General features: G+C 33.8%; 1 protein-coding gene across 1 annotated transcript; it reads right to left on the reverse strand.

Annotated features, from left to right (window-relative positions):
- Nucleotides 1-17,222: 17,222 nt before the first annotated feature.
- LOC150028723 (uncharacterized) lies at nt 17,223-18,053 on the reverse strand. The gene has a single exon (XM_090300075.1). It carries the CDS (start codon nt 18,051-18,053, stop codon nt 17,223-17,225), a length of 831 nt encoding a protein of 276 aa, XP_090156201.1.
- Between the last annotated feature and the right edge of the window lie 8,474 nt (nt 18,054-26,527).

Raw genomic sequence — 26,527 nt, forward strand, 5'->3', positions numbered from 1 at the left:
GGTGTACGGTTTTCACACATTTTAAATATATTTTAACAAATTTGATCAACAACTGTATAAAATAAATTATACATTAATCATAAATATATATTTTTCTCATTTCTATCCCAACCACACAAACTATATTTATTTTTATACAACCTATGCTGCTGAAGAAAATAAAATGACACCAAATATGCAACAATCGGTCAATTTATCTTCATATAACTGAAAATCACTCTTCATTATTGTTTTTAAATATAATTATTATGAGGATTATTTCAAACAAGTTAATGGTAAAAGTTTATCGTAATTTAATTTAAAAAATATTATTTGAAGTGTAAATATGGTGTGATAAAAAGAACAGAGTCCTCATCGGGAAAGGTGAAGTAATAAAAATATAAGGATATTACTTAGTTCTATCAGTTCACTTCTATCTAATCCATTCTAATTAAATTAAGTTGAATCTTATTTATGATTATGTTAAATTCAATCCAATCAAAATCAACTCATTTTTATGATTGGATGATGGGATTAGTATGAAGAATGCAATATCTAATCTTATACTTATTCTTGTACTTGCTCACATCTATTTGCAGTTGATATAATCTTAGAAAAATCGATAAAACTTCTATAATGACGATGTGTCTTCCTTCGTTTAATCTTCATTGTTCACATTTGGTGTTCAGCTATGTAGTATCTCAACCCTAATATTAGAAGAAGAAAAACTAAATACTCTTGTGACTATACATCTTATTCTTCTTTGTATCAACCTAAACATTAACATTTTTTTCGTTCGTCATTCATCTTCAATGTTTGTCTCCGTCACGTCTCAAACCTAACATTTGACAAACAAGCCTAAACATTGTTACAACTTTATCATTCTCCTCCATTATTTGTCTCTGCCTTTTATCTTCGTTGTTTGCTTCTGCATCAATTGCCTCTACCATTTGTTTATGTCGTTCACATGCGTTATCTCTTTTCCAACACAATTGCGTCTTCGACCTTTAGTTTAGGTGAAATAATTTGCATTTTAATATTTCACTCTTTTAAATGAAGACACTATTTTTCTTTTCATGTCACTGCCTTGCTTATAATTTATAGGAACACAAGCTCTTCATTGTGGGGCAGAAAGCACACCGACATCTGTTGTGTTCTACTATATTTTTTGCACACTTGATTTGGTGAATATGGTTGGTGGTGGTGAGAGTGTTAATTTTTAATTGTTATTTTTACTGATTATTTTTATTTATTCTTATATGAAATAGAGTGTTGATTATTATTGAATTTTTTTGGTAATTTGTAATTGTTCCAGTATCCACACAAACGAAAAAGATTACTTGCACTTGATCTACTACTAGGAAGAAAAATATTAATGTCTAAAGTCTTATTTCACTAGTTCCTTTGAAAATCCTACTCTATTTGCACCGTTTGAAATTTAATCACCATCAATGTTAAATATTCGTACACAACCAAAGTCATATAAACCATGTTAAGGACCCAAGACAATACCTGCAAATTCAACTACAGTGACAAGTCATATAAGACTAATACACTATAAGAAAATCATTAAATAACAACTAATTAGAGAAAAAAATAATTAGTCACTATATTGTCTAAGGTAAATATTGTTTATAAATTAAAAAATTATTAGTATATAAAGTAGTTTCTATTATTAATAAAAAATTTATTAATAATAAAAACTACTTTAGATACAAATAATTTTTTAGTTTCTAAAATAATATCTAACTTAGTTAATATAATGACTAATTATTTTTTTGTTTTTAAATTAATTGATATTTAATAATTTTATTGTAGTAATGGTAAAAAGTATGAGACCATTGATTAAACAATTTGAATGGTTGTTATATGAACCTAATAAAGATATTGATTGAGAAATAAATATATGAACCGTAATTATTTTTTTTAAACATTGTTTTATTTATTAAATTTGTTGATATTTGAAAATTTCATCTTTTGAATTTTTCTTTTCAAAATCTTCCCTAACCAAATTAAATATGCTCAATAATAGGTAGAGTTGGATTCATTTTAATATCAAAATTGCATAAATTCAATCCAATCTAATATTTTGTTACTGGTTGGATAGATTGGATAATGAGTTTGTCCATATCTTACTCAACTCAATATAAAAATACTCCTAAACAATACAAAATAATAGAAAAATATATATTTATATTTTTGAAATAAGAAACAAATTATACCATATAATAAATTGATGATTTATTAAAAATGAGGAATTCATTTATTTACTAACAAAAATGTGTTTTTAGAAATCATTTTCATTAAATATTCTAACCCTGATTAAGACACCCTATTATTATTAGGATGATGACCGTATTTAATATATTGTATTTTTTAAATTTTATATTTTTATCACAATTTTGTTTTTAAAATATGATGTATATATAAACCAACTTTGACTTATAAATGATGATGTGAAACTTCTGAATCCAAAGGAACAATTTTTTTTTATATTTTTTATTCCTCTTAAGAAATATTTTTTAAACTTAATCTGGTTCAAATATTTTTTTAATGAAATAAATTTAAAATAATTAAAGTTTGTGTATTAATAATATATTTTTAATTTAACTTTCCAAAATTAAAATTTCAACACATTAAATTTATGTATAGAATACAATATTAAAAATTCATTTTTTTATTTATTACATGGATAGATTTTTATTTTTTTGAAAATTTAAAATTTCCAAAATTTGCTAATGTTTAATTTATTTTTAAAATATAAATTCCCAAAAAAAAAATATTTCCTAATAATATATATTTAGTTATAATTTTCATATTTATCATGAAATAGGTATTAACCTATTTTTTTCTCAAAATATAAGAAAAGGTTTTTCTTAATTGAGTACTTTTTATTATTTTATGTGGTAAGTAACTAAAACTCTTTATTAAAATATGATATTACTTTTAATTCAAAATATATAAATATTTGTAAAATATTGATGACTAACCAAATACATCAAATCACATTTGTGAATATGAACTATGATTTTCAAACTAGAAAAAGATGAGCAAATGTTGTTAAATGTCTTTAACACTCACTTTATAGTATAGAGTGATGATTTAAATGATTGAATATGTAAACAAAAGAGAAAGAGAAAAATGAGATGTGACAATGAGACTTTCGGTGATAGTGGGTGGAGAAATACAACCTAATCAATAAAAGGTGTTTTTTTAATACCCAATCCATTATCGAAGATTATAATAGATTATGATGATTATTATTATTTTTGCTATTTTTATTTTAATAACACATAGTTAAAATTAAAACTAGATATAAATAAATAAAACTATTAATAGTACTTAAATTCTTTTTTTCTATTTTTCAAAAAAACAATTCAAATTTCCACTTTTTTCTTTTTTCTTTTTTCTTCCTCCTCTTTTTCTTATTTTCCTTTAGACCAAATTTAGATTAAATGGTGTGATTTTTCTAATGATCACCATATAACATTTTGGTGTTTTTAAGAGAAAAATATAAATCTATACTGATAAAAAAAATAGAGTTAATATGGCTATAAATCTTTGATCATATGTGTTGAATATATACTTTACAGTGTTTTATTTTATACATTTAAAATATCCTTAATAGGACTCTTGAAGATTAATTTCTTTTTAAGGATGAGTTATTTGCTTATATCAATAAAAATAATTTAATGCATATAATTACAATTTGATTTTTTTGGAGTTGTTTTTTTAAGAAAGCAGTGAAGGTGCTGTTAACATTTATAATAAATAAATAAGTCAAACAAACCAAAAAATTGTAAATATTAAGTTTTATAAACTTAGTACTTGGCAGGTTTGGATAGTACAAGTTTTACTCTTTGAGAAGGTTTCGTACGCAGGGGCTGTGGTACGAGATAGTACAGGTCTGAGAGGGAATTTTTAGTTCTTTTATAATATTATGACTACTATTTTTCTTAATTAGAGTTATATAAATATCAGTGATATTAAAATAAATAAAAATATTTATTCAAAATATATTAATAATTATAAATTAGTTATACGTAATTAAATAATTTAAATAAAATAATAAATACAATACTTAATCGAATTATTGCCAAAAAATAATTTAACAATTTAATATGCTTTCATAAGAATATTTTAATGTATTAAGTAGTATTTTTCATTTTGTAATAATATCAAAGTTAAATTAATGACAAAAACAAAAAATATGTTATATCTAACTAGAACTAAATATGTAAATAGGTTATACCTATATATTTCGCATCATCTTAAACAAGCTTTAAATTTAGAGACTAAATTTCATTTGTAAAGAGTCTATTTAATATCCCGATTTATCATATTTACTTATTATGAATAAAATATCTAAATAAATATTTATATATATATATATATCAATATTTATATATATATATATATATATCAATTATAAAAGTACTTCAAAAATATATTATTCTTTATAGAAATTTAAAAAATATATATATACAATAAAAAAAATTTTAAAAAAAACACTCACATGTAATACCCAATCATAACATATATTAAAAATAATCCCAAAACAAAAATAGCAGGATAAATTAATATATTTTAAAACTTTTAATAAAACTTTAAAATTTAAAATAATTCAATCACAAATGTTTACAATTATTTCATTTTTCACATCATGTGTGTTTATATGTTTATGGGTAGTCTAATATGGGTAACCTGATAAATCCAATGAACTCTCGTTAGGATAAACTTTAAATGGTTATGATATCATATCAATAAGTGAACTTTAACTCTAGTTCAACCTTATAAAATTGACTTATAAGGTGAGGTTTGTATACACTTATATATTATGAGATGTCTTTATTACTAGTCGATGCGAGATTTCTAACAATATCAATACACCATTCAATCACATCAAAATTTAGATTTTTAAAACAATCCAATTATCTCACAAATTATACATAAACACGTGACTATTTACTTTTAATAACGTATTTAAAGAAATTAAATATTTTTACTTAAAAACAATAAACAATAATAAACTAGTCTTTAAAAAGCCAAAATAAAATTTAAGTTTTTTTAACTTCAACGAAAATGGTCTCGCCTAAGTAAAAATCAACTCAAGAGGATTCCAAAATTTAACCAATATTTGCTTAAGTGAGATTTCCTCTCGCTAAAGCGAAAATGGACTCGAGAACATCCCATTTTTCTCCCTTGAGTGAAAATAAGTCTGAGAGCAACTCAAAATTCATTGCACCATTCTAGCTTGAGCGAGGATATTTTTTCATTATAACTTTGCAGATTTGATATTCTATAGAACTAAAACTTCATAAAACTGATATTTTTCAAGCTTTTTCTAATAACTTAAATTTCAAAACTATATTTTCTCAAACATATCAAAACAAAATTGATATGACATTGCTCAAAGTTGTAAAACTACTCTTATAAAGCTAATATGTCAACATCTATAGATATATATTCATCATCTCTAAACGATTTTTATTCAGATTAAACATTTAGATTAAACATTTCGGTTCAAACAACCATTACTTATCATTATTATTATTTTTTTGGGTTGGTGCGGAAAAGGAATAAAAGGAAGAAACGATGTGTGTGAATTATAGGAAATGCCCTTGGTGTTTGTTTGCCATTACTCATCATTATTTACACTTCAAAGGATTCATGATACAAATAAAACACATTCAATAACTTGCTCAAATCATCATCCAACATAAATTTTATCAAATCAACAAATTCATCATAACTATACTTTACATTCAATCTAAATCAAAACACCAATTTACTCAAAGACAAATAACCCTGCAAACAAGTTTGAAATTGGTGACCATGTCACCTCCACATCCAGATTTTACTTGACTTTGAATATATGTACTCACGATGAACTCTAAGCCTACATAACCAAATGACAGTTTAACCTGCACCACTGAGTCTTGATCAATAATCTAACCATATCATTAGGACTCTACACTAACATGGACTAATCTTTAAGCTAAAAACATTACATGCAAAACATATGCCCAAAACAAATCTAAAAAGTTCAAATATGACTCAATAAAATGAACAAAAATGAACTTACTTTAACTAAATTTATGATCAAACAAACTTATAATATTCGTTGTCAGGAATCTAATGATGGACTCCAATTGTTAGATTGATGAGCGAGGATGTTAGAAATTTAGAAAAAAGACAGAGAAAGAAAAAAAGAAAATTTTAGAAAGATGGTGATTATTTTTTAAAATGATACTTGAAGAATTGATATTTTTACATATATACTTGTAACAAAATCCAAAATTCATCCGGTCTTATCTCGACGAGAATAATACTCTTTTAATTTTAATAATAAAATATTCATGTATCATTTTAAATAAATAACTTCTACCTTAAACTGTTTTCTATATCCTTACACTAATACATTCATTTATATACTTAGAATTAACTTAACAATATACCATCATTAATCAATAAGAACAAGGGATATTCGATTTTACACTGCATTGAAGTTGGTGTGTAGATTATGCACATTGGATATTTATATCCACATTCAAAATATTGTTAAATAATTAATATTATTGAAGCCAGTCATAAATACAGTATGAAATCATTAGATAAGATGAAATGGTTGGTCATATAAAATAATAATGGTAAGTTCAAACAAGGTTGTAGGTTGAGGTAGAAGGTACTTAATATCATCATTCTAATTATCTAATTCTATAGACTATAGTGGTTGAATAATTGCAAATAGTGGTTAACTAATAAAAACCTTATTTTAGTCACTAACAACACCATTGTTGTTTGGACGTGTTCGCTCTGAAAAGACTATAATTAATGTAACTGGACTTCGCATAAGAGCTTCTCTGCACGAACACGTTTTCAAAAGAAAGCTCCAACAAACATAATCTAAAGCTTTCACTGCTCTGGTCAAACTTTGATAGTTTTACCATTTTCTGTGTTAAAATTGGAAATTAATCAACAAACATTACATATGCTAGATCATGTCAATATGATAGGACGCACTTAAGGATGGAAATTAATCTCATTACTTTTTAAATAAAAGCTTCCTTGTTATGTATTATTATACAACTTGATATCTCAGCTATGTTGTCACCTCAACTAATAACAATCATATGTTGGTGACAACTAATAACAATCATGTTATCACATGAAAAAAAATATTATTAAAAAAATACAAAAATATGGAAGATTAGACCAAAACTCATATGTTAACAAAAACGATACATAGGTAGACTATACCTATTCATAAAGAATTCTAAGAACAGACTAAATGGTAACCTATTATACCAATGAAAAGTTTCTCTATGAATAAATCCTAAATTAGTCAACTTATCAGCACACACATTCCCTTCACGAAAAATATGGACAACCCTAAACCTGATTTTCCCACAACATCCAAGGAACATTGGTCTTAGCAGTAAACACATCACAAACCAACGCAGAATCACATTCCAACCAGACATTAATAAGTTTTATCTTTTGAGTTTCCTCCATAACATGTATAACCCCATAAAACTCAGCAACTAGAGTAATATGAACCGCAGAGTATTTTACAAATTCATTTTTATTTTAATAGATAATCTCTATATTTATCTCTACATGATTTTATAAATTGAACATGAAAACTCTAGATAAACATATAAATTTTCACTTTGTTTTAATATCCGTTTTCATTCTGGTTGTTATAAAACATATTTAACTTTTTGGATAACCTATACATTTATATTAATCTTTTTATCTTTATTTTTTAAATTATTTTAGGACACATATGTAATTATTTTTACTTTTTTATAATTATTTAATATTTATGTAATTCTTATTTGATATTTACATAAATATATTTTTTTCTTAATATTTAATATTATAGAAAAATATTATTATTTTTATATTGTATCATTGACGATATCATATTTTTCTTATTATAAATTTGATTTTTTGATAAATAAATATATAATTAATATTTAAAACTATAACGGAAGACAAGTACGGTATATTTATTACTCAATCTCAATGAAGATGAGATAAGACAAAAGGATTTAATAGTGGTTAAGAATTGAGATGAATTTTTACATTATAAAAAAGTGAAACTTGCACTCACATTCTTACCATGATTAGATGAAGTTTCTTTTGTCAATTTTACTTTGAATATTCTTTTACTAAATGAGTCCATTCACACGTCAATTATATCCTAAATCACTATAAATCCACTATTTTATTATAAGTTAATTGAAGAAAATAATTTTATATATAGCAAAGTCTTTTATAAGTACACTACAATAATATATTTAATGCATGATTGAATAATTCAATAACTATATTTACTACGTATATCTAGTACACAATCAAATAATTCAAAATCAATCTAACCTCAAAGCTCAAAGATACTATAAAGGCAATTTCTTTGCACTATATCAATTTTTATTTTTAACCCTATCATTTTTTTAATTTCCAAAATCACTCTTATTCCAGATTTTTAATTCTGGAATAGAAAAAAATTAATTAAAAAAAATACATTCCGAACGAAGAAATCTGAAACACAAAATTAAAAATGCATTAAGGATAAAAATTTCCCAGAATTCAAAAATGGTTCTGAAAGTAATTTTTATTTACACCATTTTTCATTTAAGGTTATTTTTGTCAATTTGGAGGGACAGGTTGGGTGCATTTTGGAATTGATATGGTGCAGGAAGAAATCACCAACTAATGCTAACTATTCTTAGCCCAAACAATTTAAAGCTCAAAAGCCCGTTTAAATTGTTTTCACTAATCTCATTACTCATATAAATATATACATAATCTTAAACATATCCCTAAATAAATTAAATTATAAGTTGTAAATTATTTCATTAATTCATCTAAAGTCACAAAAAACTTGTTATAAATATTCATATTAAAGATAATAAAATATTAATTTGAATCAAAACAAAAAAACACGAATAAGAAGTAATTCCACATTCTTATATAGAATTTTCCCAATATTTTGAAAATTGATAAAAAAAAATTATGAGAAAATTCCATGTAACCAATTACACCTTCAAACAATTTTTTTAATTAACTTGATTTCAAATTCCAGGTAATAGATTGGTTATTAGAAAAACTAATAGATATTACGCACCAATGTTATAGTGATAAAAAAAACCCAAAAAATTATGACATTAATTTATATGTAAATGGTTTTTAAAAATCTTTTATAACTATAATAAACTATTTTTTTCTAAAATTTCAAAGATATATTATTCTTTGAATGTTATGTGTTATAATTTACTGAAGTATATCTAAATTACTTTCTTCAACTTCCAAAGTCTACTAAATTAGTTCTGTCTTAATATATATATATATATATATATATATATATATATATATATATATATATATACAGAATTACTAAACTATTTTTTCGAAAAAAGTGTGTATACATACACGTATTATACGTAATTCATTCTTATTTTAAAATCATATGTATCATGTTACTAACAGTCAGAACAAAGAATTCTGTTGTGATTAAAACAATTTCTAAAATGCTGCGTTGATAAACTGTGAACAAGTGTGAGTGGGACTTCTGTACGACTCAAATTTGGGTCTTTAGAACTTTCATTTTTCCTTTTGCACTACCATAATTACTATCAACACTGACATAACTTTTTAAATATCTTTCATGGTATATTTTAGTGATGACCAAAACCCTTATAACCTTACCAACCAACATAGAGTGGGATAGATAAATCATTATTAGATTTAATAGCTTATTTTGTTTCATTGCTTTTAAATTAATTTTTGTTTACTATTTTTTTAAAATTAACAATTTATTTTTTTGTGTAAAACTAAAGAAAACGTCACTAAAAAGTTGTTTTTATATATTTACTGCGGGATCAATTCTTAATATTGGTGGTACATCTTGTAAAATGGTATGGCAAATTGGTCGTACATCTTGTGTTATATAAATTCTTTTGTTTAAAAATAACAAATTTGTGTAAAAAAAAATTATGGTGACATAAATTATAGATATTTTATTATTTTGTATGTTGATTCTAAAGTGAAAATATTGTAAAATGACATGTTGGTTTAAGTTTAGATTTTAGGTAAAATATTTTAAAATGACATAATCACATTGATATTAAAGACTATAAAAATGTATACATAAACACATTTTAATTCATCAAAATTCACAAATAGTCTTACACTCCATTGTACAATTAATTTTAACTAAAAAATATGACACATACATAACTTTTACATCTATTTTTTTTAAAATATATTTCATAATATAGGATTGATAAGGAGACTAATCTAACCTAACTTCTACAATAATATTTTTACAGTTCCCAAACTCTAAACACCTGGATCTTCAATATTAAACACTATACCCTGAACTTAAATCATAAATCCTAGACATACATATAATTTTATAATATTTTTATTTTAGAACTTACATTTTATTTTTTAATTATTCAAACATTTGAATATGTAAATTAATAAAATATTTATAATTTACGTCATCACAAAATTTTACATAATTTTATTGTTTTAACAGTTTTTTATGAAAAAAATAACTGAACTTACGTAAAAGAATCTCTTATAGTCAAATACAAATTCAGACTATTATTTTTAAATTGAAATAATTAAGGCTTCTGATGATTTCACTTAAAAAAAATAAACCTCAATCAAAATTGTGTTTAGTGAACATCACTTCTTCACTTAATTTTTTTAACTGAAATTATGAGGTGCTATGACTACTATTTCATAAAATTTTCATTTGAAAAAAAGTCATCTTTAATGATAACAATTTTAAAAGAAATGAAATCGTAAATTTGTAACATAAGTTACAATTTTTGTAATTTTTTTTCTAAAGAGAACAATAGTTTGTATTTTGAAAAATTGAAAACCTTACGTAGCAGAAGATCTTCATCACTTAGATTTTTTTATTCTCATTTGTACAAGCAACAAATGAACACTTTAAATAAAAAAAATAAACAAAAACTAACTATTGTAACAGAAAAGAACCTAAGGTTAGGTAATCGACAACAGCTATATAAAATTGCAATAATTATAATACCCTTTCCTCAAGCTGGATAATGGATACTCATTATTCCAAGCTTGGAAATGATGATTTTAAAGTTAGCATGATGCAAAGGTTTGGTGAAAATATTTGCAGGTTGATCACAAGATTGAATGGGAAGAAGATAAAAAAGTTTAGCATTTAGCTTCTCTCGGATAACATGACAGTCAATGTCAATATACTTGGTTCTTTCATGGAAAGTAGGATTGAAAGTTATGTGGCGGACAACTTGATTGTCATAGTATAAAACTATGGTAACATTAGGCTTGATATGAAAATCATTAAGAAAATGGGTGAGACACTGAACCTCACAAGTAGTAGTGGCAAGAGCATGATATTTAGCTTCAGAGGAAGAACGAGAGACGATGGTTTGCTTTTTGGACTTCCAAGAAATAAGAGAAGTGCCAAGAAATATGCAAAGACCAGTGGTGGATCGCCTTGTCTTTGGGCATGCAACCCAATCAGAATCACTAAAGGCCTTCAATTGAATGTTATTGTCAGCAACAAAAAAATACCTTGTGCAGGGTTGTCTTTTATGTACCGGCGAATATGTTGAGCAACTTGATGGTGATGGATGATTGGATGTTGAAAAAACTGAATAAGGAGATGTACAACAAAGGTGATGTCAGAACGAGTGTTGGTTAAGTAGAGAAGTCGCCCAATGGTAGGAATTAACATTGTGAAGAAGAGGTTTGTCTTTAAAAAGAACTTTGGTATCACGGATCAAAGGAGTAGAGGATGGCTTGCTGGCAAGCATTTCACATTCGTTGAGAATGTCAAGGGCATACTTGCGTTGACATATATGTATGCCTTTTTTTCTTCTAGCAATCTCCAGCCCAAGAAAATATTTGAGCTGACCCAGATCTTTGATCCTGAAGTTGGAATGCATGGAGTTCTTTATACTATTGATCTCATACATGGAATTTCCAGCAAGGATGATGTCATCTACATAATAAACAAGTAAAGCAGTGAAAATGCATGCAATCTTTTTAATGAATGAAGAATAATTTGAACTAGATTGTATAAATCCAGCATAAATAAGAAATGAAGATAATTTGGAAAACCATTGCCTACTTGCTTGTTTCAACCCATACAAAGACTTGGTTAATCTGCAAACTTGGTTAGGTTTAGAGGTGATAAGTCCCGGAGAAGGAGTCATATAGACTTCTTCATCAAGATCTCCATGAAGAAAGGTATTGTCCACATCCAATTGATGTAGGTGCCAGTTATATGCAGACGCAAGAGCAAGCAATAAACAAATAATGGTTAGCTTAGCAACTAGAGAAAAAGTATCTAAAAAATCTATACCTTCTAAGGTACATTGTGAAACTCAAAGAAATACAATAGAATGAAATATAATTTTTTTTTCATTTGAATATTCTATTCATATTAATATGATATGAATAGAATATTCAAATGAAATACTATAAATCTATTTATATGTCGTCTAGTGATTATACCCTTTAGCTACTAACCATGCTTTATACCTATCTATGGAACCATCTGATTTGTACTTTATCTTGTAAATCCATTTGCATCCAATAGGAGTCTTGTTAGAAGGCAATTCAGTGATATACCATGTCTTATTGGCTTGAAGAGCACGAACTTCTTTGTTCATAGCTTCAACCCAACTAGAGTTTCTTATGGCTTCCTCGTAAGTTTGGGGTTCAGCATGTTAAGAAATAGCCAAAGTAAAAATTTCAATATTTGTCGGATAGGAAATCATATGTTAAATCAAAAGATAAAGGATATTTGATTTTGAAATTAATATTAGAACCTTTGTGTATATTTGCTACTTGATGGTGATAATAAGCAATATAGGAAGGAATTTTCTTTATTCTTCTCGATCGCCTCAGTGTCAGAATCTTAGTAGAGATGTTACCATCACTATCTATATTATTGCAATTTTTATTTTCTGTCAGATTGTCAACACAATTCATAATCTCTGAAACATAATCAACATTGTAAGTAATTTCTGGGGTATTATCAGAATTTTGAATATGAAAAATATTTCCTGGATCATGAGCCTTTGTACTTCCAGAACAACTATTAAGTTCAAGTAAGAAATTAGCATCATCATGAATCAAACTTATTCCTGCCGGTTGACTCAAAACGCCTTCGTGCGCCTACGTCACTCCTTCGTCCAAAATCCTTGCGTTCACACGTGTCTTTCCTGTGATGAACACCTGAAAACACAAAGACAAAGGGCGCCCTAGAGGCCCTTTGCACTACGACGCTCAAGTAAGTACTATGGCTAGGAAACACCGAAATTGTATAATCTTGCTACTGTGTGTGTGTTAAGCGCGTGGGGTCCCTAACTGGAGTGCAACCTCTGGCGGGTGATCACCTAGGTGCCTCCTCGTGCACCTGATCTCTGGGGTCACCCGCCTCTGGGAGTGCCCTAGCTGTTCACATGCATGCTGCGACTCACCCCTGGAATGCGACCCTCACGAGTCATATCTTTCCAGTGGCTCTACACTTTGTGTTACGCCTGAACGCGTCATCCACTCTACACACATGGACCCTCGTGATCTAGGCTTCTCCCTTACTGATAACTGGTGTTTGGTCTGGGATCCACCTCTCGTGGCCCAGCTCTACTGTTTGGGTTTCTGATGTCCGAACTCTCCACACTGTCTAGTGGCACGTCGGTACATCCTGATGACCGATGTCTGACCATTCTTGGCTCCTTGGCGCACATGCTTTGCGAGATACTGGCCCACGCCGCTCGTGGGTCCCACTCACGTGGCACCAACATTACCAGTGGTCAGTCAATGCCCAGGGACTAGTCCGTACACAAGCCCCCTAGTCTCGAGTTGTAACTCGTTCACTGAAGAGGCTAAGTCCTTGTCCTGGGTGACCTATGTGGCTCTGCGTGACAGGACGTAAATACTGCGCCAAAGTGACGTTTTTTTGGGCTTGTCTTATCTGCGCACACGTGTCTTTTGATCAATGACTAGGGCTTAACGTCGCTTACGCTTCTTTGTTTGCTTTTAAACTTTCGAAAATGCGCACGTCCAATCACTCGTCCCATCATCCTCTAAAACTCTTTGATTGTTTCGCCTTCTTCCTCAAGCGTTCTCGTGTTTCCTCTACGCATTTCTGCACTCTCTCGCTATCCGATCGTAGGTATGAACTCTGACTTCTGTTCGCACCTGTTTATTTATTCTAATTCTGGATAACTGTCTTTGCTGTTTAATCTCTGTATCGATTACCCTCTGCTTCTGGGTTCCCTTTGAGTTCAAGGAACCCGAAACTCTGGGGAGCTGATCCTTGTTATCGTCTGTATTTCTTCTAAAACTTGTATGCAGGTATGGTTTTGAGCGAAGAAAAATGGGCTAGACTGACTAATATCCTCACTTGTCTCCGCAGGATTTCCAGGGATGTGGGCACTTCTCGCCAGCACGCCCTTGCCTTTGCCACCGCCGCGCCTTCGCCCACTCTTTCAAATCCCGAAGTCGTGGTCCCTCTCGCTGCCATCCAATCGTCTCCCACCCCACTCCCCTGCAAGGGTAAAGCGGTGGTGATCGAATCGGACGAGGATTCCTCCGAGGGGTCAATCTCTAAAAGGCCCAAACCTACGCCGGTGATGCATTCTTCCTCCATCGGTCGTTCTGTTTCGCCCCGGGATCATACGATCGGCGTTCCCCCGCTCCCTGACCTTGGTGGAACTGGTGCTTCTACTCCTCCTGTCCTTGAGCTGCCCCTTGTCCTACAACACGACATTAAGGGCTTCCAACAAGGGGTGATTGCGAACTCGGATGAGGCCGCTGCGAGGGAGAGACTAGGCTTCAGTTTTGGGGCTCTTCTTGCTCAATCCGATGCTCTACTAACCAGGGCCGAGTCGGGGGAAAACTCTTTGCTGGCTCACTCGTTTGTTGCCCGCGAGGCTATTCTGAGAGAGAAGTTGGTTCATCTCTCGAAGCTACTTCATGCCAAGCGCCGAGAGGTTACTGAACTAGAGGCAAGAGTTCTGTCCCTGCAGATTTGGGTCTTCAAGCTAGAGGAGGCTGATGAGGTGTCCCAATCCAAAATTACGGAGTCCATTAGTCACGAGGCGCAACTGGGTCGAGTGGAGGCCGAACTTCATCAACAGGCTAAAAGGTTTGAAGAAGCTGAGGTTGAACTGACCGGAGATGTTCTCGATGCTTATGAGGAGGGATTCAGAGACGCTCTTGCTCAAGTTGCTTGCGCACACCCTGGACTGGATATTACGCCCTTTACTGTATCAAATTGTTTTGAAAACGGGCAGATCGTGCCCAAGGTCCTTCCTTAATTTGTATTTGGTTGACAAACACACTCTTTGCTATCTGTTTGCAACTTTGCTTTCGAACACATAACTGTTTATTTCTAAGTCGACAACTGCTTTTTAACTTGCATAACTGCTATATCATGGTGCTTGGCACCAAGATGTTTCTCTTATCATTCTGTTGTATGTTCCCATCATCGTGAGGAGGGGTTTTAACTGTGTGCTAGGTCGTTCCTCCTTGGCGCTCTTGCTTCAAAGGAGATATGTTCTTCACGAACCTACTTCTCTTCTTCCGAGGCCTTTAATCGCAAGGGGAACAAACTCTCAACTGACCTCGGCATCGCTCAAAGGCATGGAGGATTTATCTGGTGAATTATTTCGTTTTACCTTGGTGTTTTCACTCAAGAGGGGAGGTGTTCTCTTACGAACCTACCTCTCCGCTCACGAGACTTCTAACGCAAGGGAAACTAATTCTTGACTGACCTTGGCTTCGCTCAAAGGCGAGGAGGATTTAAATAAAGAACTATTAACTGACCTCAACTTCGCTCGAGGGCGAGGAGGATTTAACTAGCGTACTATTTCGTTTGACCCTGGCGTTTTCACTCGTGAGGGAAGTTGTTCTCTCGCGAACCTACCTCTCAGCTCACAGAGACTTATAACGCCAAGGGAACAAGCTTTTAACTGGCATCGGCTTCGCTCAAGGGCGCGGAGGACTTATCTCACGAACCTTTTCGTTTAACCTCGGCGTTTTCACTCGAGAGGGGAGGTGTTCTCTTTCGAACCTACCTCTTCGCTCGCGAGACTTCTAACGCATCAGAAACAAGTTCTTAATTGAATTTGTATATAACTCGAGAAAATATTTTAATCGAAACTTATCTGGTGACCTCATTAAAAAACCCTTGTAAGGGAAAAAGAGTGTCCTCTAATACCATGTACAATATTTCTGCTTAACTGAAATTTAACTTGAAGTCGGCTGCATTCCATGTGCAAGGAACCGAGCCCTGCTTCAGCGCCTTAAGCCTGCATGCTTCGTCTCGAGGCCTCCCTTGGTACCTGATGTTTCTCTCCAGACCATTGGCATACTCTACTTCCCCTGTGTGTAAGACCTTGAAACTGATCCTATTTCTGTTTGTGGGCCGACCCGATCGCCTAGTCGATCATCACTGGGTACCTCGGTTCTGGATTCTACTATCTTTTCGACCGGGTTATGCGTCGTTTGGCCGGGGGCGTTGCTCAGGTTGGAGTCTTTCTCTCCAATCTCTCTTTCCCCAGGATTGCCAAATGGATCAGATTTGGTCTAGCGGGCGATTTCTGCTATGGTCCCATCGGGTTTGGCGCGACTGACCTTGGGCAGGGGGCCCCCTTAGTGTATGGTGGTCCATTGGTGACCATAGATACCCCTCGCCTTGTTTTGAAGCTGTTCTCATAGCATCGCTTGGCCTCCTTCTGATCTAATTTGATGGTAATCACCTTTCTTGTCAGGTCCGGTAGCTTCATCTTCATGTGACGTGTCGACAGCACCGTCCCTAACCTATTCAGCGTTAGTTTTCCCAACAACATATTATAAGCAGAGGAGGGGTTGACAACAAGGTACCTGATGCTCTCTGTACGTGACGCAGTGCCATCTGTGAAGGTGGTCCTCAACTTCAAGTATCCGCGCACCTCTACTTGGTCTCCTGCGTAGAGACAGCCGCCGTAGGGCCTTAGCATGTCGGGGGATAGTTGCAGTTTGTTGAAAGTCATCCAGAACATCACGTCTGCCGAGCTTCCCTTATCTACCAGCACACGGTGCACCTTCCTTCCCGTAGTTACCACTGAGATTACCACTGGATCGTTGTTATGAGGGACAACGTCCTCAAGGTTGGCCTTGGTAAAGACCAGGTCGACGTCGAAGGCGTTGTCGGTCCTCTGTGCTTCTACCTACTTTATTGTTCGCGCGTATCTCCTTTGCTGAGAAGCGGTACAACCTCCTCCCGAGAACCCTCCTACGATGGTGTGGACCTCATCATGTACAAGGACTTCGTGCCTCGGGCCACCCCCTGTTGCCGCCATGTCCTCGGTCCCCTGCTTTTCTTGTAAGTAATCCCTTAGGAGACCGTTCTTCACCAACTCGTCTAGCTGGTGTCCCAGCGCTAAGCAATTGCGTATGGGATGGCTGAATGCTTGGTGGAACTCGCACCAAGCGTTCTTGTTGGGCCCGAGCCTCTTGTCGGTCTTGGGAGGTACGTTCAGCCTCTCAGCTATATTTGGGATAACGATTAGGTCCTTCAATTCTACCACGAAGTCGTGCCTTGGCAGCACGATATCTCTCCCGCGCCCCCTCGCATTTGGCTTTCTTGGTTGATAGGGTTGCTGCTTCACGGGGGTCTTCATCTCTGTCGTTGCCTCATGTACCCTTAGGGTTTGAGGCCGACCTGCCGCGTGTGGCCGTGTGGGAACCACACATGCGCGTTTTTCACTAACTACTTCCTCCGCCGCAATATGGGCCACCGCGCGGCGCCTTATCTCGGCGAAGGTATTAGGATGGTTTCGGATGAGTGACTCACTGAAGGGTCCTGACACGATGCCTTTCCTGAACGCGTGCACCATCATCGTTTCGTTTGTGAGGTTCAACCTCACTACTTGCGCTTCAAAACGGTGGAGGAACTCCTTCAAAGACTCTCCTTGATATTGTCTTATGTCAAAGAGGTTATAAGAGACTGACGGGAACGACGTTACATGGCCATCAGGGAGGCTGATGAACCAATCCATCGTTGTTCCTGTCAAAGTGCTCATGAACAGCTTGCATCACACCGCATTGGAGCCCTCAACCAGCATCATCTGTGTATGGAAGACCGTAAGGTGGGCCTCCGGGTCTTCCATCCCAGTGAAGGTCACCTTGGGTCCCACGAGCGTGGTTGGTATCGATGCATCCACGATCTCTGGTGAGAACGGTGTTGGGAACTCTCTGAGTGGTGTCACAGGCTCCTGATCTGCACCCTCACGCTCAGTCGCGTGGGTTTGCAGATCTCTGCGCAGTTCCTCGTTTGAACGACGCAGTTCCTCGCTCGTAGCTTCGACGCTACCAAGTCAGATTGAATGCATTCTTGGTTTGCTCTCGACGCGGCCATCTCTTCCTCAAGGGCTCACATCGTTTCCATAACCTGTTGCAGGGTGAGGGCCTCGCTCCCGTTTGGTGCAATAGGTCCTTGCCTCGTACTTCTCATCTCCTGAATCTTCCTGGTTCTTGCTGGTGGGACAGTGTTTTGTATCATGCCCCACGGTGGGAGTCAAATGTTCCTGGTTCTTGCTGGGTGGGATAGTGTTTTGTATCGTGCCCCACGGTGGGCGCCAAATGTTCCTGCCGGTTGACTCGAAACGCCTTTGTGCGCCTATGTCTCTCCTTCGTCCAGAATCCTTGCGTTCACACGTGCCTTTCCTGTGATGAACACCTGAAAACACAAAGACAAAGGGCACCCTAGAGGCCGTTTGCACTCTGACACTCAAGTCAGTACTATGGCTAGGAAACACCGAAATTGTATAATCTTGCTACTGTGTGTGTTTAGCGGCACAAGAGAATTGCCCCTTGTTAAGTTTGTTACCTTGCTATTTATAGACTGAAACTAGGGTTTCCTCTTTACCCGAAATGGGCTTTTTCTGATGGGGCGGGCCCAACACTGTTGTTACCTTACTCTTAGGATAACCTAGCTCTACTGTTTCGATTTTCGATGTCCGAACTCTCCACATTGTCTAGTGGCACGTCTGTACATTCTGATGACCGATGTCTGACCACTCTTGGCTCCTTGGCGCACGTGCTTTGTGAGATATTGACCCACGCCGCTCGTGGGTCCTGCTCACGTGGCACCAACATTACCAGTGGTCAATCAACGCCCAGAGACTGGTCGGTACAAAACTATCACTATTTTTATTGTGGTGATTGGAGAGATTGTAAGAAAAAATGTTTTCATAAAAGATAAGATATCTGCTGATAAAGATTTCTCTACTTTTAACATCAAGCAACACATACCCTTTAATGCCAGTTTTATATCCAATACAAACACTTTTTCTAGATCTTGATTCTAGGTTACTATGATTGTTTTCCAAAGTAGAGGCAAAACATAAGCAACCAAAGGTTTTAAGATTTAAATATGTAAGTGGTTGGCAGTACAACATCTCATAAGGAGACTTACCTTTCAGAAAACATATAACGTACTCTAAATCTCTATAATTGTGAGAGATTCTTGACAGATCACATTGACAGGTACCACCACATGTGCATCTTGGTATAGGTCTCAAATATTCCAATTCTTCCCAAATAATTTTCATATCAGTATAAAATTGGGTAACATTTCTCTCACCTTGTTTGATAAAGTGAATTTCTTGGAGTAAATCGGAGATGCAAAAATGGTTGCCTCTTAAAAAACGTTCCTTCAAATCATCTTAGATATTCTTTGCAATATCTATGTAAACCACGCTTTCGGTAATTTGTGTAGATAAGGTGTGATTGATCCAAGACAAAACCACCACATTACACCTCTCTCATGCTTCAAACAGAGGATCATGGCGCTCCAACATGTCAATACTACCATCAAAGAATTTCAATTTGTTTTCGACAAGAGCGCTCTTCTCATATTTCTACTCCAAGAATGGTAATTTTGCAGAGTTGAGGATGAACAAGGACAACTCCAGGGTTCTCATTGGGATGAAGGTAATAAGCACTAGAGGGATCTCTAGAAGGATCCTTGAAAACATTGACTTTAGAAACCTTGGGCTCGAGATCATCGTTCTTGACAATTGAGGAAGCTATGAAAAAACAAGAACGAACAAGAGCACAAAAAATAGAAATAGAAGGATTAACGAAGACGAGTACAGTGGAAACAGAGCAAGTTCTTCTGTTAGAAAAGATGGCTTTAAACTAGAGGGGGGTGAATTGTTTAAAGGGGTTTTCGCAAACTTTCCAAAGCTAGAATGAACTTATTTCAGAAACCAATTGATTCAGCAATTTAGTTAGCCAAAACAGCAAGCAAAACTGTAATACAAAAACAAAACAATCGGTTGTTTCTTCGAAACAATCGGTTGTTTATACCAGCAAGCAACAAACAAACTGAAATTAAAGAGTTACGGATAGAGAAATTGTACACAGTTGTTTATACTGGTTCACTCCAAACTAGAGCTACATCCAGTCTTCTCAGAAACCCTGAGGATATCCACTAAGCAATCACACCTTGATCACTTACACAACAACCAAGAGAATGACTTTGAACACCTCAAGAAACACACTCTCATTGGCCAACACTAAGATTGCTGATCTTGAACACCTCAAGAACACACAACCAATCTCAGCAAAACACACACACAAATTGTTCAGCAGTTTACAAAGATTACACTTGTTACAGATGAAAATCTGAAATCAATACAAGTAGAATCCTATTCAGCACCTTGATCAATCTCTCAACTCTTAAGCAATCTCAGAACTCTTTGAAAAACTCTTAGATCAAAACTTTGTTTCAAGATTCTTAAAACATAAAAACAGTTTTTCAGAATATATCTAAGAATATAGTTTGTTATCAAATCTTAACAAACTCTTAATTGCATTTAAAACAGATTGGTCAAAGCATTTAATGACTGGAGCGTATTCAGTTAAAGCATTTAAAGCTCAGTCAAAGAAAACAGTTTTTCTGTTATGGTTTCAAAATAAACAATCGATTGTTTCCTCGAATCAATCGGTTGTTTTGTTACTTAACAAAATTCACCATTCAAACACAGTTTTCAAACTTTCTCAAAACACCTAAGTGTAAACAATCGGTTGTTTCGACAAAACAATCGGTTGTTTCAACTTAGTTTTAAAAAAAAACATTTTGCTTTGTTAAAATTGAGATGCTAATTGCTTTGAGATTTAATCTAAGGGTTGATTACAATATTTAAACTACCCCAGAACAAAACTAAAACCAGCACAACAGCATCAAGCAAAGCAGAGACTTCATCATCCTTCAAAGGATTTGGATTCTTCAAAACATTGAACACCACTTGGTTCAACAATCTCCCCATATTTGATGAAGACAAATCCCTGATGCTTGTGTTGTTCTTGATTAAATCTGAAGCAATTCCTGCAATAGAACTTTGAGCAATACATTGAACTTCTGATATTCTGTTAGTATACAGATAAACAATTAAAGCTTAAAACATCTAATATCAGAACCAAATAACATCACCCAAACTGTTTTTAACAACTTGAAAAACATAAACTTAAAACAAATTGGAAACACAGCATATATCTCCCCCTATTTGTCTTCACAAATAGACAAAGATAAGAGATAAAATAAGACATTGTTCCCATTACATCAGAATAAACCAACAACAACAGAAGGAAAGAAATTTTAAAACCAGAAAAGAGAATAGCCAAAAACAATCGATTGTTTTGATGACCAATCGGTTGTTTTTCTTTCAATCTTCTTCATCAGCAAACTGAAGATCAAAGATTTGATTCTGGACAGCTTCAATCTGTTCGTCCAGAGTCATAAACCTTGCATTCATGTTGTCAAACCTGGTGTCAATCCTCTGAAAGTTACTAACACACAGATCATGAAGGCTCTTTTGATTTTCAGCAAAGGTATCTAGCCTATTCACCATGAGTCTTTCAAAAGGAGACATGGTTTGTATTCTTTCTCCTTGATGTTCAGCATCATCACTAAGACCTGCATCTTGAAAATCTTCAGCTGGATCTTCATGTTGAACATCCATGTCAGCAGGTTCATCTTGTTCAAGATGAGCAGCACCACTAGATGAGGCACCTGTTGAAGATGGTTGCTGCCCCTTCAAGATTGTGTTTGATGTTGACTTATGTGTAGTGTTTGATGAAGACTTATATGTACATTTCATTTGTTTTTTGCTTTGCTTTAAGTATGTCTTAGGTAGTGCTTAGAGGTTGTCTAAGAGTGGGCTTTTTGCTGAGTAACTCACCTCATAACCACTGGCCATGTGATAAGAACAAGCATAAGTTTTCTTAAACTGTTTTTCACATGTTTTACAAAAAACACGTTTACTGCATAAAAATAAATCTGTTCTTTTCAAAATAAACAGATTCATTTTTACACTGATGCCTTGGCTAAGTCTTGTAAAAATTAGATTTTGTGCATCAGGTATTTTGACTAAGTCTTCTTCTTTTCAAAACGTCTGAGTTTCAAATAGTTAAACTTTCTCTGTTTTCGTTTTGAAAAATAAATCTGTTCATCTGTAAATGAATAGATTCTTTTTGCCTCTGGTGCCATGTCAAGCTTAAACGTTTTTCAGTTTTATCTTAGCACCAGAATGGTTGACTAAGTCTCCTCACTTAACAAATTCTCTAACTGTTTTTGAAAATAAATCTGTTCATTTTATTTTCAATCTGTTCATTTTATAACAGCTTTAACTGTTTTTCAAAAATCTGTTATTAGTTGGTTTTCTATAAAATGCAAACTTGTTTATGAGATTAATAACAATTCATACATTTGCAAAAACAAGTTTTGACAGCAGAGAGTTAAGTGTTTACAAAGGATTAGCATTTGTTCTTCAAAGATTTCGAAAATCACAAAGTGCTTGTTCTTGGTTTGGTTCCAAAAGCTTGGTGTGAGGTGCTGCTACTGTTCTAGCAATCTTGCCTACTGGTTTAAGGCAGATCTTTGTATCCTCAATCAGGTGTAGTCGTTTCACTTCTCATTTCTTGTAATAGTTTGGTTGAACACTCTTCTTGATAGGTGTTCTTGAAGAGTGGGTGTGTGTGTGCTGAAATAGGTTTTTTCAGCAAGAGTACCTAAGTTCTTGTAGGTTTCAAGAACAGTGGGAATTGTATTTGGTTGTACTGTGTTTTAGTGATTTCCACCTGTTGTTGGTGAAGACTGGATGTAGCTCAGTTGAGTGAACCAGTATAACTGCCTGTGTTCATTCTCTCTCACTCTCTGCAATTTCGTTTCTGCATAATTGATAAAACAGCAAAGAAATAAATCTGTTCAATTGAAAATAAATCTGTTCTTTCTGGGCACTATGCATACAGTTCTTGATTTCTGAAAAAGTTGTTTGAATTTGATAAGAACATATATAATCTGCTAAAAGCCATTGGAACAGATTGACTGTGATAGGTTGCTCAAGAAACTGTCAAAGCTATTAATTGAACCTTAAACAATTGCTTAAAGTTGAAGCTTGCTGTTCTGTGATTCATTGTTCTTAATTTCTGGAAAATTGCTTGACATCAAGAAGAACACTCATAGTCTGTTAAAAGCCACTAGAACAGGTTGTTTGCAAAGGTCACTCAATTAATTAGCATGCTATCAATTGAACCTTAATCACTTGCTTGAAATTGAAGCTTGCTGTTTTGTGTTTCACTGTTTTTCAATCTGAGATCTGTGTGTGTGCATCTGGAAATTCTATCTGCATAATCTTGTGATTAACCTTGCTGAATTAAAAGCTTTTCAAACAAAAACAGTGCTGAAATAAATCTGTTCATTTTCACATAAATCGATTTATTTTCTGTAAAACTGGGTTAAACATTGTTTCTGCGAGAAAGTTTTAAAAGGTCAATTCACCCCCCCTCTTGAACTTTGGCACTATTAAACCCAACAACACCATGATCACCATCCTTACTTATCCACTTTCCACCTACTTTTGTAAAGCCCATCTTGCTGAGTGATCCATTGTTCAACTCTTGAGTTGACTCTTGGCTTTTTGCATATGTTCTTTGATTATGTGAATCCAATTGATCTTCACTTTCTTGGTGATCCAGAAGATATAAACCAGATCTTCTTCATTCAACACAGAGTGGTTACTCCCCCTTGGAGTTAGAATCCAAGTTACAATGAGAGCAAGCAACCTCTCATCAAGCTTCAAACCTCCAACCGAGCATGTGCTAACTTGAGATTGATTGTTCTTCAAGCAACTTTTGTAGAACTGGATTTTGTTGAAATCTTCCACCACACCAAGGTTTCCTTTATTGATTCTTAATCCAGAGAACTTAAGCCCAGCAACAGCTGCCCAAACCTCATGGGTTATCTCCATCTCCACACCTTTCACATGAGAGACTAAGTTGTTTCCCTCAAACTTCAAGTTGGTGTAGAAAACCCTCACCAAATCTGGATATATGTTCCCTTTGAGCTCCAGAAACTTTCTGAGTGATTGGTCCTTGAGAAGCCTCCTCACATTGTCAAGCTTTTGACTTTTCAGCCAGTCAAAGCACACAACCTTGGGGTTGTTTATCTTCTTGACACTTGTTTCATATTTATACTTCTCAATGAGATTGGTATCACCAGAAAACCAGCTTTCAAGCCTTCCTCCAGACCTTACAGCTCTGGTTTTGACTCTTTTAGAGGTGGGAGGGGTTGATTCCATGACAGCAGAGACGAAAACTCACTTCACAGAAATTTTGCAAGAGATGGTGCAAGAGATGTTGCAATTGGTTGTTCTTGATGAAAGAAATCTGCACCTGATTTTATAGTAGAAAGAGAATCAATTTGAATTTAATTTCATTTAATGGGTACCTGATTTTTCAGAGAGAGGACTTGACTATGTTCTGCACTGAAAATGTCAGAAAAAGCTGAAAATCACATGGTCTTCACATGTGATCTTTGACTAGTCATTAAGGCTCTTGAATTTTCAAGATTTTGGAATATATTCCTTTATGACTGTTGTAAATTCTTTCTGAACGTGATCAGCTTTCAACATAGATCCTTTGACCAAGATTCTCCCTTTGAAAAATATCTGCAACGGCTAGAAATTCAAAAAGCAGTTAAATCAATTTCTTCATAGTGCTGTCAGACTCAAAACAATCGGTTGTTTCGAAGAAACAATCGATTGTTTTTCTGCAGCAGATAAAAAAAAACTTGATTTTGTAGTTTTTAACCATAAACAGAAACAGATTAAAGTACATGACATTGATTAAAAGACAATTAATCATAAGAAAGAACTTTGAAACATAAATTGAGAACAAATAAAAGGAAGGTCTTATCCTTGTGTTGTTTCTTCAATGAGCCAATTGCTTGTTGATCAAGAAAACTTCTTTTCACTGTTTTGACCTTTTGCATAACATTGATTCAGCTTCAATGACTGCCTTTTTCTTCAACAGCTTGATCAGAAGGCTCAATTCTTCATTTTCTCTTCATTTTTCCTGCATAAACAAATTCAAGTTGCAAGATTTGGTCCCCTTACAAATTTGGGTCCATTTGGCTTTTCTTTGCTGTTAGAAACATCACATCCCTTAGGAATCCATTTCATAAAACCTTTAGGAACATAATATTTTCTAATTTTGCAGAATCTAACAGAGTGGCCTTTCTTCATGCAGTAAAAGCATGTAACAACCGATTGTTTCGTCTTAACAATCGGTTGTTTTCAGATTTTCTTAAAAAGCTTTTTGAAAACCTATCTTGCTTGTTCTGTGGATTGAAGCCTAAACCAGCCTTTCCAAAAACACAGCTTTGAGATGCTAGGACATTCTCAAAGTTTGACTTTCCTTTTGAAAGCTTGTCCACAATTTCAACAAGATAGTGAACCTTTTTCTCAAGATTTTCACAATTTGTGCAATTGAGAGTATCACACTTGCAAGAGGCATTTTTGAAATGATTTTCCAATTTTTCAAAATCACTTTTTGCTTTTCTCAGTTCCTCTTCAAGTGATTTAACTTTCTTTTCAAGCCCATTGTTAAGATCTTTCAATCGGTTGTTTGAAAGAACCAATCTATTAGCTTCATCATGTGTTTCTTGAAAAGCTTCAAGCAATTCACTATAGTTTTGTTCATTTAAGGAAGCACATGAACTTACCTCACTTGAACTGCAAGAATCATCATCATCATCCTCAGCAACTAAGCATATGTTGGCCTTTTCATCTTCACTTGATGAAGAACTTGATGATGACACCTCATTTTCATCCCAAGCTATGTAGGCTCTTTTTGTCTTGCCTTTCTTCTCCTTGTAGCTTGCCTTTTTCTCTTTGCTCTTCTTGGGACAATCTGCCTTTATGTGACCTTGCTCACCACAACCAAAACAACTATAGTTATTTGAATTAAATTCATTGGGTTTCTTGTTTCCATACCTATCCTTGTTGTTGTCTTTGTTGCGGTTTCTTTTTAGGAATTTGCTGAATTTTCTTGACAGCAAACTAAGATTTTCCTCATCACTATCATCACTTGAATCTTGCTTTCCCTTATGTTTGGATGCTTTCAAGGCTATGCTCCTTGTGTGCTTATCTTCACTCTCTTGAACATTGAGTCTATTCATCTCTAGCTC

This window comes from Phaseolus vulgaris, chromosome 3 (genome assembly GCF_051622355.1).
Source record: "Phaseolus vulgaris cultivar YP4 chromosome 3, ASM5162235v1, whole genome shotgun sequence".
Lineage (NCBI taxonomy): Eukaryota > Viridiplantae > Streptophyta > Magnoliopsida > Fabales > Fabaceae > Phaseolus > Phaseolus vulgaris.